The sequence below is a fragment of the Pimephales promelas genome, chromosome 8 (assembly GCF_988280905.1).
Source record: "Pimephales promelas chromosome 8, fPimPro1.hap1.1, whole genome shotgun sequence".
Taxonomy (NCBI): domain Eukaryota; kingdom Metazoa; phylum Chordata; class Actinopteri; order Cypriniformes; family Leuciscidae; genus Pimephales; species Pimephales promelas.
The window spans coordinates 32,043,872-32,055,916 of record NC_142776.1 but is presented as its reverse complement, the minus strand read 5'-3'; the positions used below and the strand labels follow the sequence as shown (position 1 = coordinate 32,055,916).

Here is a 12,045-nt window from a genome sequence, read left to right as displayed (position 1 = left end):
AAAAGTTTAATTGTCAAATGAGTAATAACAACACAAACAAAATTGTAATTAAATGTGTGCACTGAAACTTTAAAATTAATTTTTGATATGTTTTAGCTTACCTCAAGGGCATCCAAGTTGTAGGTGTCTTTGTTTCCACAGTATTTTCAATTTTGATATTTTTAGGTCAAACCGTTCTTGCCTGTCAGTCATATAATGGAGGTCTATGGTCACCACCTCAAAGAGCATGCACAGAGAAGTCCAAATTAAACATGATTTAATGACTCGTAAATGTAAGTACACATTGATGGCCTAAGACATGAAACGAGCGCTTTGTGTGAGAAAACGAACAGTATTTATATATCGTTTTTACCTCTTGTAACAACAGCCACGTCCAAGTGATCTGAAGTCACGGGCACTTCGGTCTGCGCATGCGCCGGAAAGCGTGTCTTAGGCCATTAATGAGTCATTAAATCATGTTTAATTTGGACTTGGATGCATGTTCTTTGAGGTGGCCCTCAAATACCTCCATTACATGACTGACAGACAAGAACGGTTTGACCTAAAAATATCTAAATTGAAAATACTGTGGAGACAAAGACACCAAAAACATATCAAAAATTAATTTCAAAGTGAACTATCCCTTTAAGTGACATGTTGCTGATGGGATAACCGTGTACGTTGCATGCAACAGTGAGGCAACTCATTATGAGAATGATCTTTCCCCAACTGTGATATCATTGTCCAACATTCAAACACATGATCTGATCCTCAGTTAATCTCTGTCCAGCAAAACTAATTTCTAATTAAGACTAATTAATCTAGGTAATATCCTCTCAGCGTTCTGATGATTGGGACATCAGCAGGGCTGACACAATGCTCCGTTTCCAACCGCTGTTTGCTGGGAGGGTTTACATGCAACTTATCCCGTGGGAATCTAATGTGACAGGTATTTTTCAGCCCTCATATCACCACAGTCAATTTAAATAAACCACTGTCATCTCCCATAAGGGTTGCGGCAGACGCTGATGTACACAGGCAAACCAGGTTTCCACTCCTAAATGAAATTGCAAATGTAAATGTCCCTGTCTTAGTCTCAGTGCCTTATTAATAGTGACAGTTAGGTGCTAGATCATATAGGGGAACATTTGTACGTCAGCAAGGATATGCAGCGACGCAGGGCCCACGCAATCGAGAGTAAACGCTCAGGGTCGGTGTCAGATAGACGCCCGTGACACTCTCTCTGAAATATAAATCTGAAGATAATCGTGCAATTCACCCAGATAGAAAAAAGATGCATCCTTCTCCTCAGGCTGATTGATAACCAATTTAATGGGCCGCTCCCCATCCTCAGACGCATTACAAAGCGTCTGGATAAATGTCATCAATAATGACAGAGCGGACATGTTTGAGGACTGCGTTAATGAAGAGAAATAATGGAATAAAAGGTGCGAGACGACGTGCCGAACAAACAGCACGCACAGGGCAGACGGTGACTCGAAGAAATGAGGCTGGCTGAGGACCAATCACAATCCCGTTAGACTCTTTTTGGAGTTGAAAGAGCCGTTATTGCTTTAGTGTGAAATCCGAGTCCTGCAAATGAGAAATAAAACATCCTTTCGAGAGATAATTCTGTTTTTCAGAGACGGATAACGTTAATAATTATGAGCCTGCTTTTCAACCTTTAAGGTGTGAAATGATCTGTGGAGTTTCATTCTTAAATTAAATATCTCCAGATTAAAGAATTCCACTCTTGATTAATTAAATATGTCAGTGTTAGAAAGTGAAAAAAAAAAAAAAAAAAAAACGTGTGACTACAACACTCACACTGGTGAACAAAAGTGGTCTTTCGATGAAAGCACGGAGCCGAGACTCGACATAAAAGACTTATAAGATACTCATCCATCTCTCTCTCTCTCTCGGTCTAAGCTTCTTTGACTGCATATCTATATATATATATATATCATCTATAATGCAAGTAATGCATTTTTAAATTATTAACCAGCCAATGGGAACGCAGACAAATGAAGATTTTACAAGTAACTGGCAGAAAAAAAAAACAAATATCTGATTTATTAAAGACATTATAGGCATTTTTGTCCCAGGGTGTTTTGTACTACCATAATTTTAACTAAGTATGGTCAGTGTTACTTTTAAACGTAATATATTATAATATTGTGTTCCTCCCTAAAAAGCAATTAATTCTATACTTGGTTACTTTTTATGGAAAGCAAAGTGTTGCGTTACATTTGCATTACTTTGTCTCAACTGGTCTGGGCTTGCCTGTTTGTTTTTTAATTACAAAATAACAAATTCTATTTTTCGGTAAAGGTAAAGGCCCTTCACACCAAGAGTGAAAAGAAGAGATGGAAGAGAAGTAAGACAATGTAAAAACACTCTTAATTCCGCAAATTATTTTAAAGTCCTCTCACTAGAATCGATGAATTGGATCATTGATGTTCAGCAGCAAGGACTTTAGTTAAAAAAAAAGATTGAATCCATAAAGTATTTGTATTATTTACCATATTGGTTTTACTTCATTTTAATGGTCCCTTAGTTTACCTCAAGGGCATCCAAGATGTAGGTGTCTTTGTTTCCACAGTAGTTTCAATTTTGATATTTTTAGGTCAAACCGTTCTTTTCTGTCAGTCATATAATGGAGGTTTATGGTCACCACCTCAAAGAGCATGCACAGAGAAGTCCAAATTAAAGATGATTTAATGACTCGTAAATGTAAGTACACATTGATGGCCTAAGACACGAAACGAGCGGTTTGTGTGAGAAAACAAACAGTATTTATATCGTTTTACATCTTGTAACCTCTTGTGGTTACAAGAGGTAAAACGATATAAATATTGTTCGTTTTCTCACACAAACCGCTCGTTTCGTGTCTTAGGCCATCAATGTGTACTTATATTTATGAGTAGTGTTGTCAAAAAACTCGGTACTTCGGTACCAAGTCGGTACTAAAAAAAAAAAATGTTACGGTACCAGCTTTTCTAGGTACCGAGTACCAGGTTAATCCAGTTCTGTTCTAGACGCGATGTCTGAAACGTGCACAGTTGCGTCCTCTTCATAACGCTGATATGGCTCTCTCTCTGAATCCACTTGTTGAAACGAAAGGAGGAAAGAGCCACATATGGAAATATTTTGGATTAGGCTAATGTCACGTTGCCATAAGAGGCCGATTACATTGAAAATTCGCGATTTCAAATATAAATCCTAATAAAAACTCGTTGGCGTTGCATAGCAACGACAGACGCCGCGTGAGAGCAAGCGCTTTGGAAAGAATAAGCACGCGCAAAAATATAATTAAAAAACACGCGCGACATGTGAACGGCCTCTAAAGTGCTTTCGGGGTAGTTTTACGAGTACATGAGCACAGTAGTATCTACCCGACACCAGAGTACTATGGTATTAGTATTATCATTTAATGTCAATGCCAGTTCTAGGCGTATTCTTGCCTTTATAACTCAGCAGGTTTAAAAAGCCTTTTTAAAATTAAATATGAATGCAGTTTTAGATTAATAAAAGGACAGTCAAGTCAAATAAAACATGTTTTATGGTAATGCTACAAAGATACCATTCATAAACATTACTTAGTTATCAACACATTGAGTGAACAATATATTTTTACAACATTAATTAATGTTTGAAAATGTTATTTATTACAAACACCTGATTGTTCATGTTTGTTCACTTAATTCATTGTGCATTAAATAAATAATGGATTAAAACTTTACAAACAACTTTAAAAATGTGTTGTTAGTGTATACTATTGTTTATTTTAGGTCATTTTATCTAATCTTTTTCTAAAGTGTTTATAATACGAATGTACAGTTTCCATACTTGTAACCGTGATAAACACTTAAATATATGTAAAGTTAAACTAAGCTTTGGTACCGAAATTGGTACCGAGAACCGTGAATTTTAACTGGTATCGGTACCGAATACTGAAATTTTGGTACCGTGACAACACTATTTATGAGTCATTACATCATCTTTAATTTGGACTTCTCTGTGCATACTCTTTGAGGTGGTGACCATAAACCTCCATTATATGACTGACAGAAAAGAACGGTTTGACCTAAAAATATCAAAATTGAAACTACTGTGGAAACAAAGACACCTCTTGGATGCCCTTGAGGTGAGCGAGAACATCCCAAAAATTAATTTCAAGTAACTTTGCACCTACATGTCTACTAGGTCTCATTAGAGTGTTCGTAGAGTATTAATAGACTGGTAGGGTTAAGGTTAGAATAAGTTGACATACAGTAGTTGCAAAGTTACTTCTAGTCAGTGGACTGTCTATTGGAGGATCATCACAATAAAGTGTAACATGTTGTTGCAAAGTTACTTAATATTCAACAAAATGTTCAAAAAGGACCATCAAAATAAGTGGATGCTGCACACTGGTAGTGGATTGAGGAGAGACCCCCTGATATGATTGTATAGCGCTTTGGGTGTATAGTAGGTCATATGAAAGCGCTATATAAATGCCTCATTCTATTCTATTCTATTCTATAAAAAAGTAATCTGATTACGCAACTTACGTTACTCATGCGTTTACCCCAACACTGATTATGATTGCATATTATGATATAATTGAATTTGTGATTATGTTAGATGTTAAATGACAGGTTTAATCTGCATCAGCAGGTTCTCATTTAGATAGATAGATAGATAGATAGATAGATAGATAGATAGATAGATAGATAGATAGATAGATAGATAGATAGATAGATAGATAGATAGATAGATAGATAGATAGATAGATATTTGTTCTCCTAAAGACTTTACACCAGGCAGCTTTATGGATAATCTCTAAATATAGAGGAATCAGCCATGTTAAAGAATAATGATATGACTCATGTAAAAGACATTTGCATTTGCATCTTAAAAAAGGGCAAATGAAACAATCAAAGCGGTTACTATAGCAACCACTAAAAGGAGAACTGTCTCAAAGGTGCTTTATTAGAGAGCTGTGGAGCTGGTGTCTGAAGGCCTCCGAGAAGAAAGACAAAAAAATGGATTGAACCTTTAAGTAAACATGACAACACGCTCAGTCACAACAGATTCGTTTTTAAGTCCGACGTTTTTTTTTTGGAGGGGAGGAAACTGCATTAAACTTTAAATCAAGAACAAACACGTCAAGTGTGGACTGTGATCTCATTAGTATTCGCAGGTGTTCAAACACGTTTTTTTATTTTTTTATTAGGGCAGATACTTATTCTACAACATCAATGTATGGACAACATATACAATTTAAAACCTTTTAAAAACACAAGAATTGAAATAACTGACTTTCTTTATAGTGAAAAACAATATCTAGAGAAAGTATTAGAGGAAAAAAAACACATTTCCATGACTTCTTAATCTTTTATTAGTTTCATATAACTTCCATATATATATATATATATATATATATATATATATATATACAGTATATATATATATATATTTCCATTCCAGAATGAAATGAAGTAGCTTAAACGTCCAAGCAAAACAAACTTAAAATAAATATAGAGGCATTCAACATTCAATTAATCTTCATTTTCATATAAGCAATAACATACATTTTAAAATAAAATAAATATAAATAAAATAACTTACATTTTAGAAGCTATCCATTCAGTATGTTGCATATTTATTTGCAGAAGATTAGGTTTTAGCTTGGCTCTAACAGTGTCTACAGTAGTTTTGACTGTATGGTATAATTATGGATGTTATTTTGCTGATGTAGCATGTGTACGCCCTTCTAACATACTAATGGAAAGAAAATAGACATTGACATATAGCTGCCAGTGGCATATCACTTCTTTTGACATCTTTGGCAAGTGAAAAGTGCCCAGCCTCATTGCATCTATCTATCAATTGTATTTACTGTAAGGTTCTCCGCCCCAGTCCATCTATCTATAAATCCCATTTACTCAACCCACGTTCCCCCTGTGTCATGTCAATAAGTTGATAACATAATACATACGAATATAAAATGAAGGGGACTCAATATTTATTGAGTTTTTGATGGATCTCCCCTTGACATGCAATGATTTAGGGTTTCAATGCCTGACAGAGGTTAATGAAGTAAACTAAAACCTCACACTTAAGGCACAAGAAACTGCAGTTTTAGAAATGATTCACTTCTAAAGAACCCGAGTGAGGCGATAAATATAGAGCTTTTTATAGACATGTAGTTTTGCTTCTTCCAGGATTACATTCAAATGAGGCTCCTGAATGTTCGTTAAGGACACTTTCTATAAAATGGCTGGAAACCCACTGCTTTCGATAGCCGTGTGGAAAAAGGATGGTTAAAGATGGTTTTATTTCAGCAATATAAAACATATTTAAAGCAATATTGTGTATGATCTGCCACAATACTAGTGGGTTGTGGGGTGGCGGCCAAGCGCTGCTATAAAAAGCTATGAATATGAAAGAAAATCCAAATTCAGACAGACTTAATTTTCCCTGGGGAGTTTAGGTAAAATTGTTTTACAGTGTGATTTTATCCCTCAGAACAAATTATCCACTGTTCTTCAGCTACCTTGGGCGACCTCTAAGAAATATAATCCCGATTAGATAGGAATGTCTGTGATTTTCATATCTTATTTTTCCACAGCGCTTCTCATTTATTTTGACCTTCGCCCCAATACTGTAACTAAAGCTAAATTTGGAGTTGTGCTGCATGGTTCACCATCATTATGAATTTTTGCCAACTTTTTGGGTAAAATAACAGTTGGTAGTTCCAGTATTGCTGGCATCCTATCCAATTTAAAACGAGAATTAAATAAAAAAGGAGATTTATTATTGTATAATGTTATCATTAATTACATCTTTATTTCAGTTGGTTTTAATGAGTATACCTTCTGTAAACAGCCACAAACAGACGGAAGACAGTCCTATCTTCAGGGTTTTGCTAAATTTTGGATTTTTTTTTGCAAAAAATTGGCTAAACCACACATGAAGTGGAAGTGGAATTTTAATTTGCAATGAAACTGATTTGTCAAGCGTCAAAAATTAGACAATTGGAGTATCTGTAATTTGTCAGAACCAACTGAATGTTTTTGAATTTCAAATCAATTTAATAATTTTCTTAAATTCATCCAGTTTGGGAATTTCAAAAGCATTCTCAATAAAAATCTGTTGATCAAAACATAAAGAGATTCCAACTGAATCTGTACATGAAATCAGAGGCGCCCCGTGTTATTAAATCACAATTTGAGTTGAGTTAGACTTAGAAAACAAATCTGCCCAAATATTGCTCAAGAGAAATAGGAAGGAACAGAGAGCGATGAGGGAGGTAAAACACACATTGCAGAGGTTATGGAGACCTCCACTGAGTTGTGCTTACATCCTGAAAATCCACCAAGCCTTAGAACACTCCTAAGTGAACAGGCTCGGCACTGCACACCCACCTCTCATTCATATTTAATACATCATAATAACTCACTGCTCCAGTGACTCAACACAAGTGTGATCTGGGTCCCTCCGGGTTTCCCATGCTGGTGTTCTGACTCTACACTCCATCTCATTAGGAAATAAAAGGATTCCCCTCGGCTAAGATCAGATAGCTTTGGATGGTATATTTTACTTAGACGTAAATGAATACAGATAAGCACACCAAAAAGACATTGTAATGCAACTTGGGTGTGTGTGTGATGCAGAATGTACTGTACACGGTTACACTAGAGGTTCTTTATTGGCATTCATCCATGGAGGTTCTTTATTGGTATACATCCATGGACCTTTCCATTGTTCAGAGAACCATGTGGTGAAAAAAGTTGTTTAGATTCTTAAAATGTTAGAAAAAAATGTCTATTTTAAGAACGGTTTAATGAAAGGTTCTTTGAGGAACCAAAAATTGGCAATTTCGCACCACAGGAACTGGGAATGAATTTAGTTATAGTTATAGCTACGCTATGGGGGAAATCCAACGTGACTTTGAAGGCACCAAGTGAAACACGAGTATGTAATTCTCCTCGACTATCGAATTTGGGAATCAACCACACGGCAAACGCTATAATAACTTTTCATATACCGTTTACTTTCTTTGTTTATAGGTGTCCCATCTAACATTGTTTTAGACAGGACTGTTAAACTTATCACAAACGAATGAAGATGGAGAATGGAGTGCGGCATTCTCGGCAATGTCAAAATAAAAGTCCCGGCTCATAAGTTACGGCTTACGTCACTTCAAAGTTCCTTTTGGCGGTGTGAATGCAACCAGGGGAAAATGTAGTTCGCGGATCACCTTGGTGGCTAGTTCCTATAACTACCAGGTATGGCATCGCTGTGCGAAGTCCTTATTTTATAAAGTTTAATCCATTATTCATTAAATATATGTCAGAAGAGGCTATATAGACTCCAAAATTCAAGCAAATACCTTTAACAAGCAGGTTCCCTGAGCTGCTTGCTTCGCCAAACTGGTTACGGGCGACACACATGTACGTGCCAGCGTCTGATTTGGTGGCGTTGGATATCCGAAGGCTTCCACTCTCCAATATAGCAATTCTGCAAGGCAAACATACACACACACACATGATGATATTACTTCAGAGTCCTTCTGTGACTTTAAGCCAGCAATCAACAAAAGCAATTTGTTTTTTGACAGGAAAAAAGTACAACGACAGGTTTTGTAGCTATTTAAGACTTACTGGAGAGATTGTAAGTGTGTGATGCAAGACGACCTAGACATTTTTACAGAGACCATTTCAGGAAAAAGAGTGCAATTTCTGGACAGTTTTGAAGGTTTTTCAGCCTTTGCATCTCGCTATGAATCTTTTGTTTTGTCAGATGTCAAACCCCCACCTTCAACAAACTACTGTCAACATGTTTTTAAGAGGAATACGAATGGTGCTGAAATTTTGTGTTTCTGTTGTTTTTTGTGTTTCTGTTGGAAGTGTTTCTGTTGGAGTATTTGGGCAAGATTTTAATGCTGCTAGGATATCTCCCATTTGCCATTTAGAATAATATTCACTGTTATAGACCATTTTGCAAGATGTAAACAACACTGGTCCAGAAGCACTTCCTGTTTCAGTTTTTTAACACTACATAAATGTTGGGATAAAATACAACCAACAGAACATAATACAACTGAATCAAAAGGTTAAACAAACATCTACAAACATTTGAAATAAAGAAACCATTTACAAACTGACACAGGAAGTGTTTCTGGACAAGTGTTGTTTACATCTTGCAAAATGGTCTATACTTAAAGGAGTAGTTCACTTTAAAAAAAACCTTTTGACTCACCCCCATGTCATCCAAGATATCCATGTCATTCTTTCTTCAGTCAAAAAGAAATTAAGGTTTTTGATGAAAACATTCCAGGATTTTTCTCCATATAAAACGAAAAAAGATTCGTTCATTTTGATAAACGAGTTCGAACAGGAGAGTCACAAATGTGCATCACAGAACAGAGCAAGGCTACCATTTGAGCTTATAAAACTTAAACTTTGTTATTTTTTTTAATGAGCGACCGTTTCGCTTGATTAGACCCTTATTTATCGTCTGAAATCATTTAAAGCCCTTTGAACAGTTTGCAGTTTGCACTGAAACTGTCTTTTGGACCTTGAACCATTTTATGGAGAAAAATCCTGGAATGTTTTCATCAAAAACCTTAATTTCTTTTCGACTGAAGAAAGAATGACATGGATATCTTGGATGAGATGGGGGTGAGTAAATTATCAGCAAAAGTTTTTTTTTTTTTAAAGTGAACTACTCCTTTAAATACTGATCCTTGAACCAGAATCAAACCAATGTAAAATTTAACACCCAACATCTATTTTTATGAAGGTCAATGGAAAAAAAAAAAAAAATTAACTAAAAAATTAACACAGCTGAAGTGTGTCAAATGTAATGCTAATATGGTGAGAACACTGTAAAAGAGAAAAATACAAAAAAAGGTCTTAAAATACACAATGGTGAGATATGAAGTTTTCTGTCAACATGCATAAAAGGTACAAACACATATTTTAGGCTATTTCAGCTTCATCCATTACTAGCAAGAGCATAAAATCAAACATCCACTCGTGGAATCTTCTGAGACTAGGATTTCAGTAGAATGGGGAGTGATTTTCCATGTGGCAATGTAATAGGATGGCAGCAGTAAAATGTGTTTACTGAGTGTGAAGAACTTGACTACACTGCAAAAAGAGACATGAACTCCAGTGAACACCTTTGGGATGAATTGAACATCAGTGCTTGACCTTAGTGCCAGAGAAAATCCCTCCAGCCATGTTCCAACAGTCTAGTGGAAAGCCTTCAGAGTCTTTCGCACATCTTTTACCTTAGTGGAAAATCTGACCAACAATCCCTAAATCATTGATGTAATCTAAGAACTTCATATGCTGAAACATTCATCTTAATCATATATTTTTATGAAAATACTGCTCAAAAGTTCAGTCGTAGGAATTGTTTAATGATTTTAAAAGAATCTTCTTGCTCAAAATACAGTAAAATAACATTGTGAAATATTATAATTTATTCCTGTGATGGAAAAGCTGAATTTTCAGCATCATTAATCTAATCTTAAGTGTCACATGATTTCCTTCAGAAATCAGAAATATGCTGATATGGAGCTCAAGAAACAGTACTTATTAATGTTAAAAAAACATTTGTGCTGCTTAATATTTTTGTGGAGAACACATGATGTATATATAGGAGACTTTAAAGGAGTAGTTCACTTTTAAAAAACTTTTGCTGATAATTTACTCACCCCCATGTCATCCAAGATGTCCACGTTTTTCTTTCTTCAGTTGAAAAGAAATTAAGGTTTTTGATGAAATCATTCCAGGATTTTTCTCCGTATAATGGACTTCAGTGGGTACCAAACGGTTCATGCTCTAAATGAGAGTTTCAGTGAAGCTTCAAAGGGCTTTAAACGACATCAGACAATGAATAAGGGTCTTATCTAGCGGAAAAAAATCGCTCGTTTCAAAAATAAACAAAAAAAATTAAGTTTTACAAGCACAAATGCTCGCCTTGCTCTGTTCTGTGATGCGCGTTTGTGACTCTCCTGATTCGTTCATCAAAATGAACAAATCTTTTTTTTGAGTCATTTCGTTCGTTGAATGAACCAAATGACTCGAAAAAAGATTTGTTCGTTTTGATGAACGAGTTTAAAAAGGAGAGTCACGAAGGCGCATCACATCGTTTCGCTTGATAAGAGCCTTATTCATCGTCTGGTGTCGCTTAAAGCCCTTTGAAGCTGCACTGAAACTCTCATTTGGACCTTGAACCGTTTGGTTCCCATTGAAGTCCATTATATGGAGAAAAATCCTGGAATGTTTTGACTGAAGAAAGAAAGACGTGGACATCTTGGATGACATGGGGTGAGTAAATTATCAGCAAAGTTTTTTTTTTTAAAAAGTGAACTACTCCTTAAATGAATAGAAAGTTTAAAAGAACAGAATTTATTTGAAATAGAACATCATGTAACATTATAAACGTCATTACTGTTACTTTTCATCACCTTTCTGCATTCTTGCTGAATAAAAGTTTTAATTTATTTTCAGACTTTTGAATGGTATTGCATATATTTTAACAGACAGGAAGGTCCCACATTTGCAGGTCACAACAAAGCAGGTAAAATACAGTTTATCAGTGACAGTGGGGAATTTATTTTCCGTTCTTTCCCTTTCTTCCTTGCTTCTCTGTTATGCTCCCTACCTCCAGAGACTGCCAACAAATAGGCCAGCCAGCACATTGTCTTATCTAGATCAAGGAATGACCTGCTTTTGTGCAGTTCTCCAGCTGTTGGTAATGCTTTATGAGTTAGGATATATATGACATATGGAGGATGAGCATGGATTTCAGATTCTGGTGAGGCCACCAGAAATGAAAAACATCACATTTTTTTCTCCTAGACAGCCATTCCAGGAGAAATCTGAGAAAATACGGTTACACTTTAGACATTCGACTAACTATTAGTAACTTTGCAACTACATTAGTAGAATGTAGTAGACTGTTAGGTTAAGATTAGGTGTTAGGGTTGGTAAAATAAGTTGACATGTACTTGCAAAGTTACTTAGTCAATAGAATGTCTGTTGGAAGACCATCAAAATAAAG

The 12,045-nt window shown here is 35.6% G+C and overlaps 1 protein-coding gene across 5 annotated transcripts in view; it reads right to left on the bottom strand.

Moving 5' to 3' along the window:
- The window catches only part of cntn4 (contactin 4), a 195,043-nt gene that overhangs the window by 19,959 nt on the left and 163,039 nt on the right, over positions 1–12,045 (bottom strand). For all 5 annotated transcript variants that reach the window (XM_039649158.2, XM_089134388.1, XM_039649156.2 and 2 more), the window contains one exon: positions 8,360–8,487. In XM_039649158.2, the coding sequence (XP_039505092.2) occupies positions 8,360–8,487 (128 nt within the window). The remainder of the gene's footprint in view (positions 1–8,359; positions 8,488–12,045) is intronic.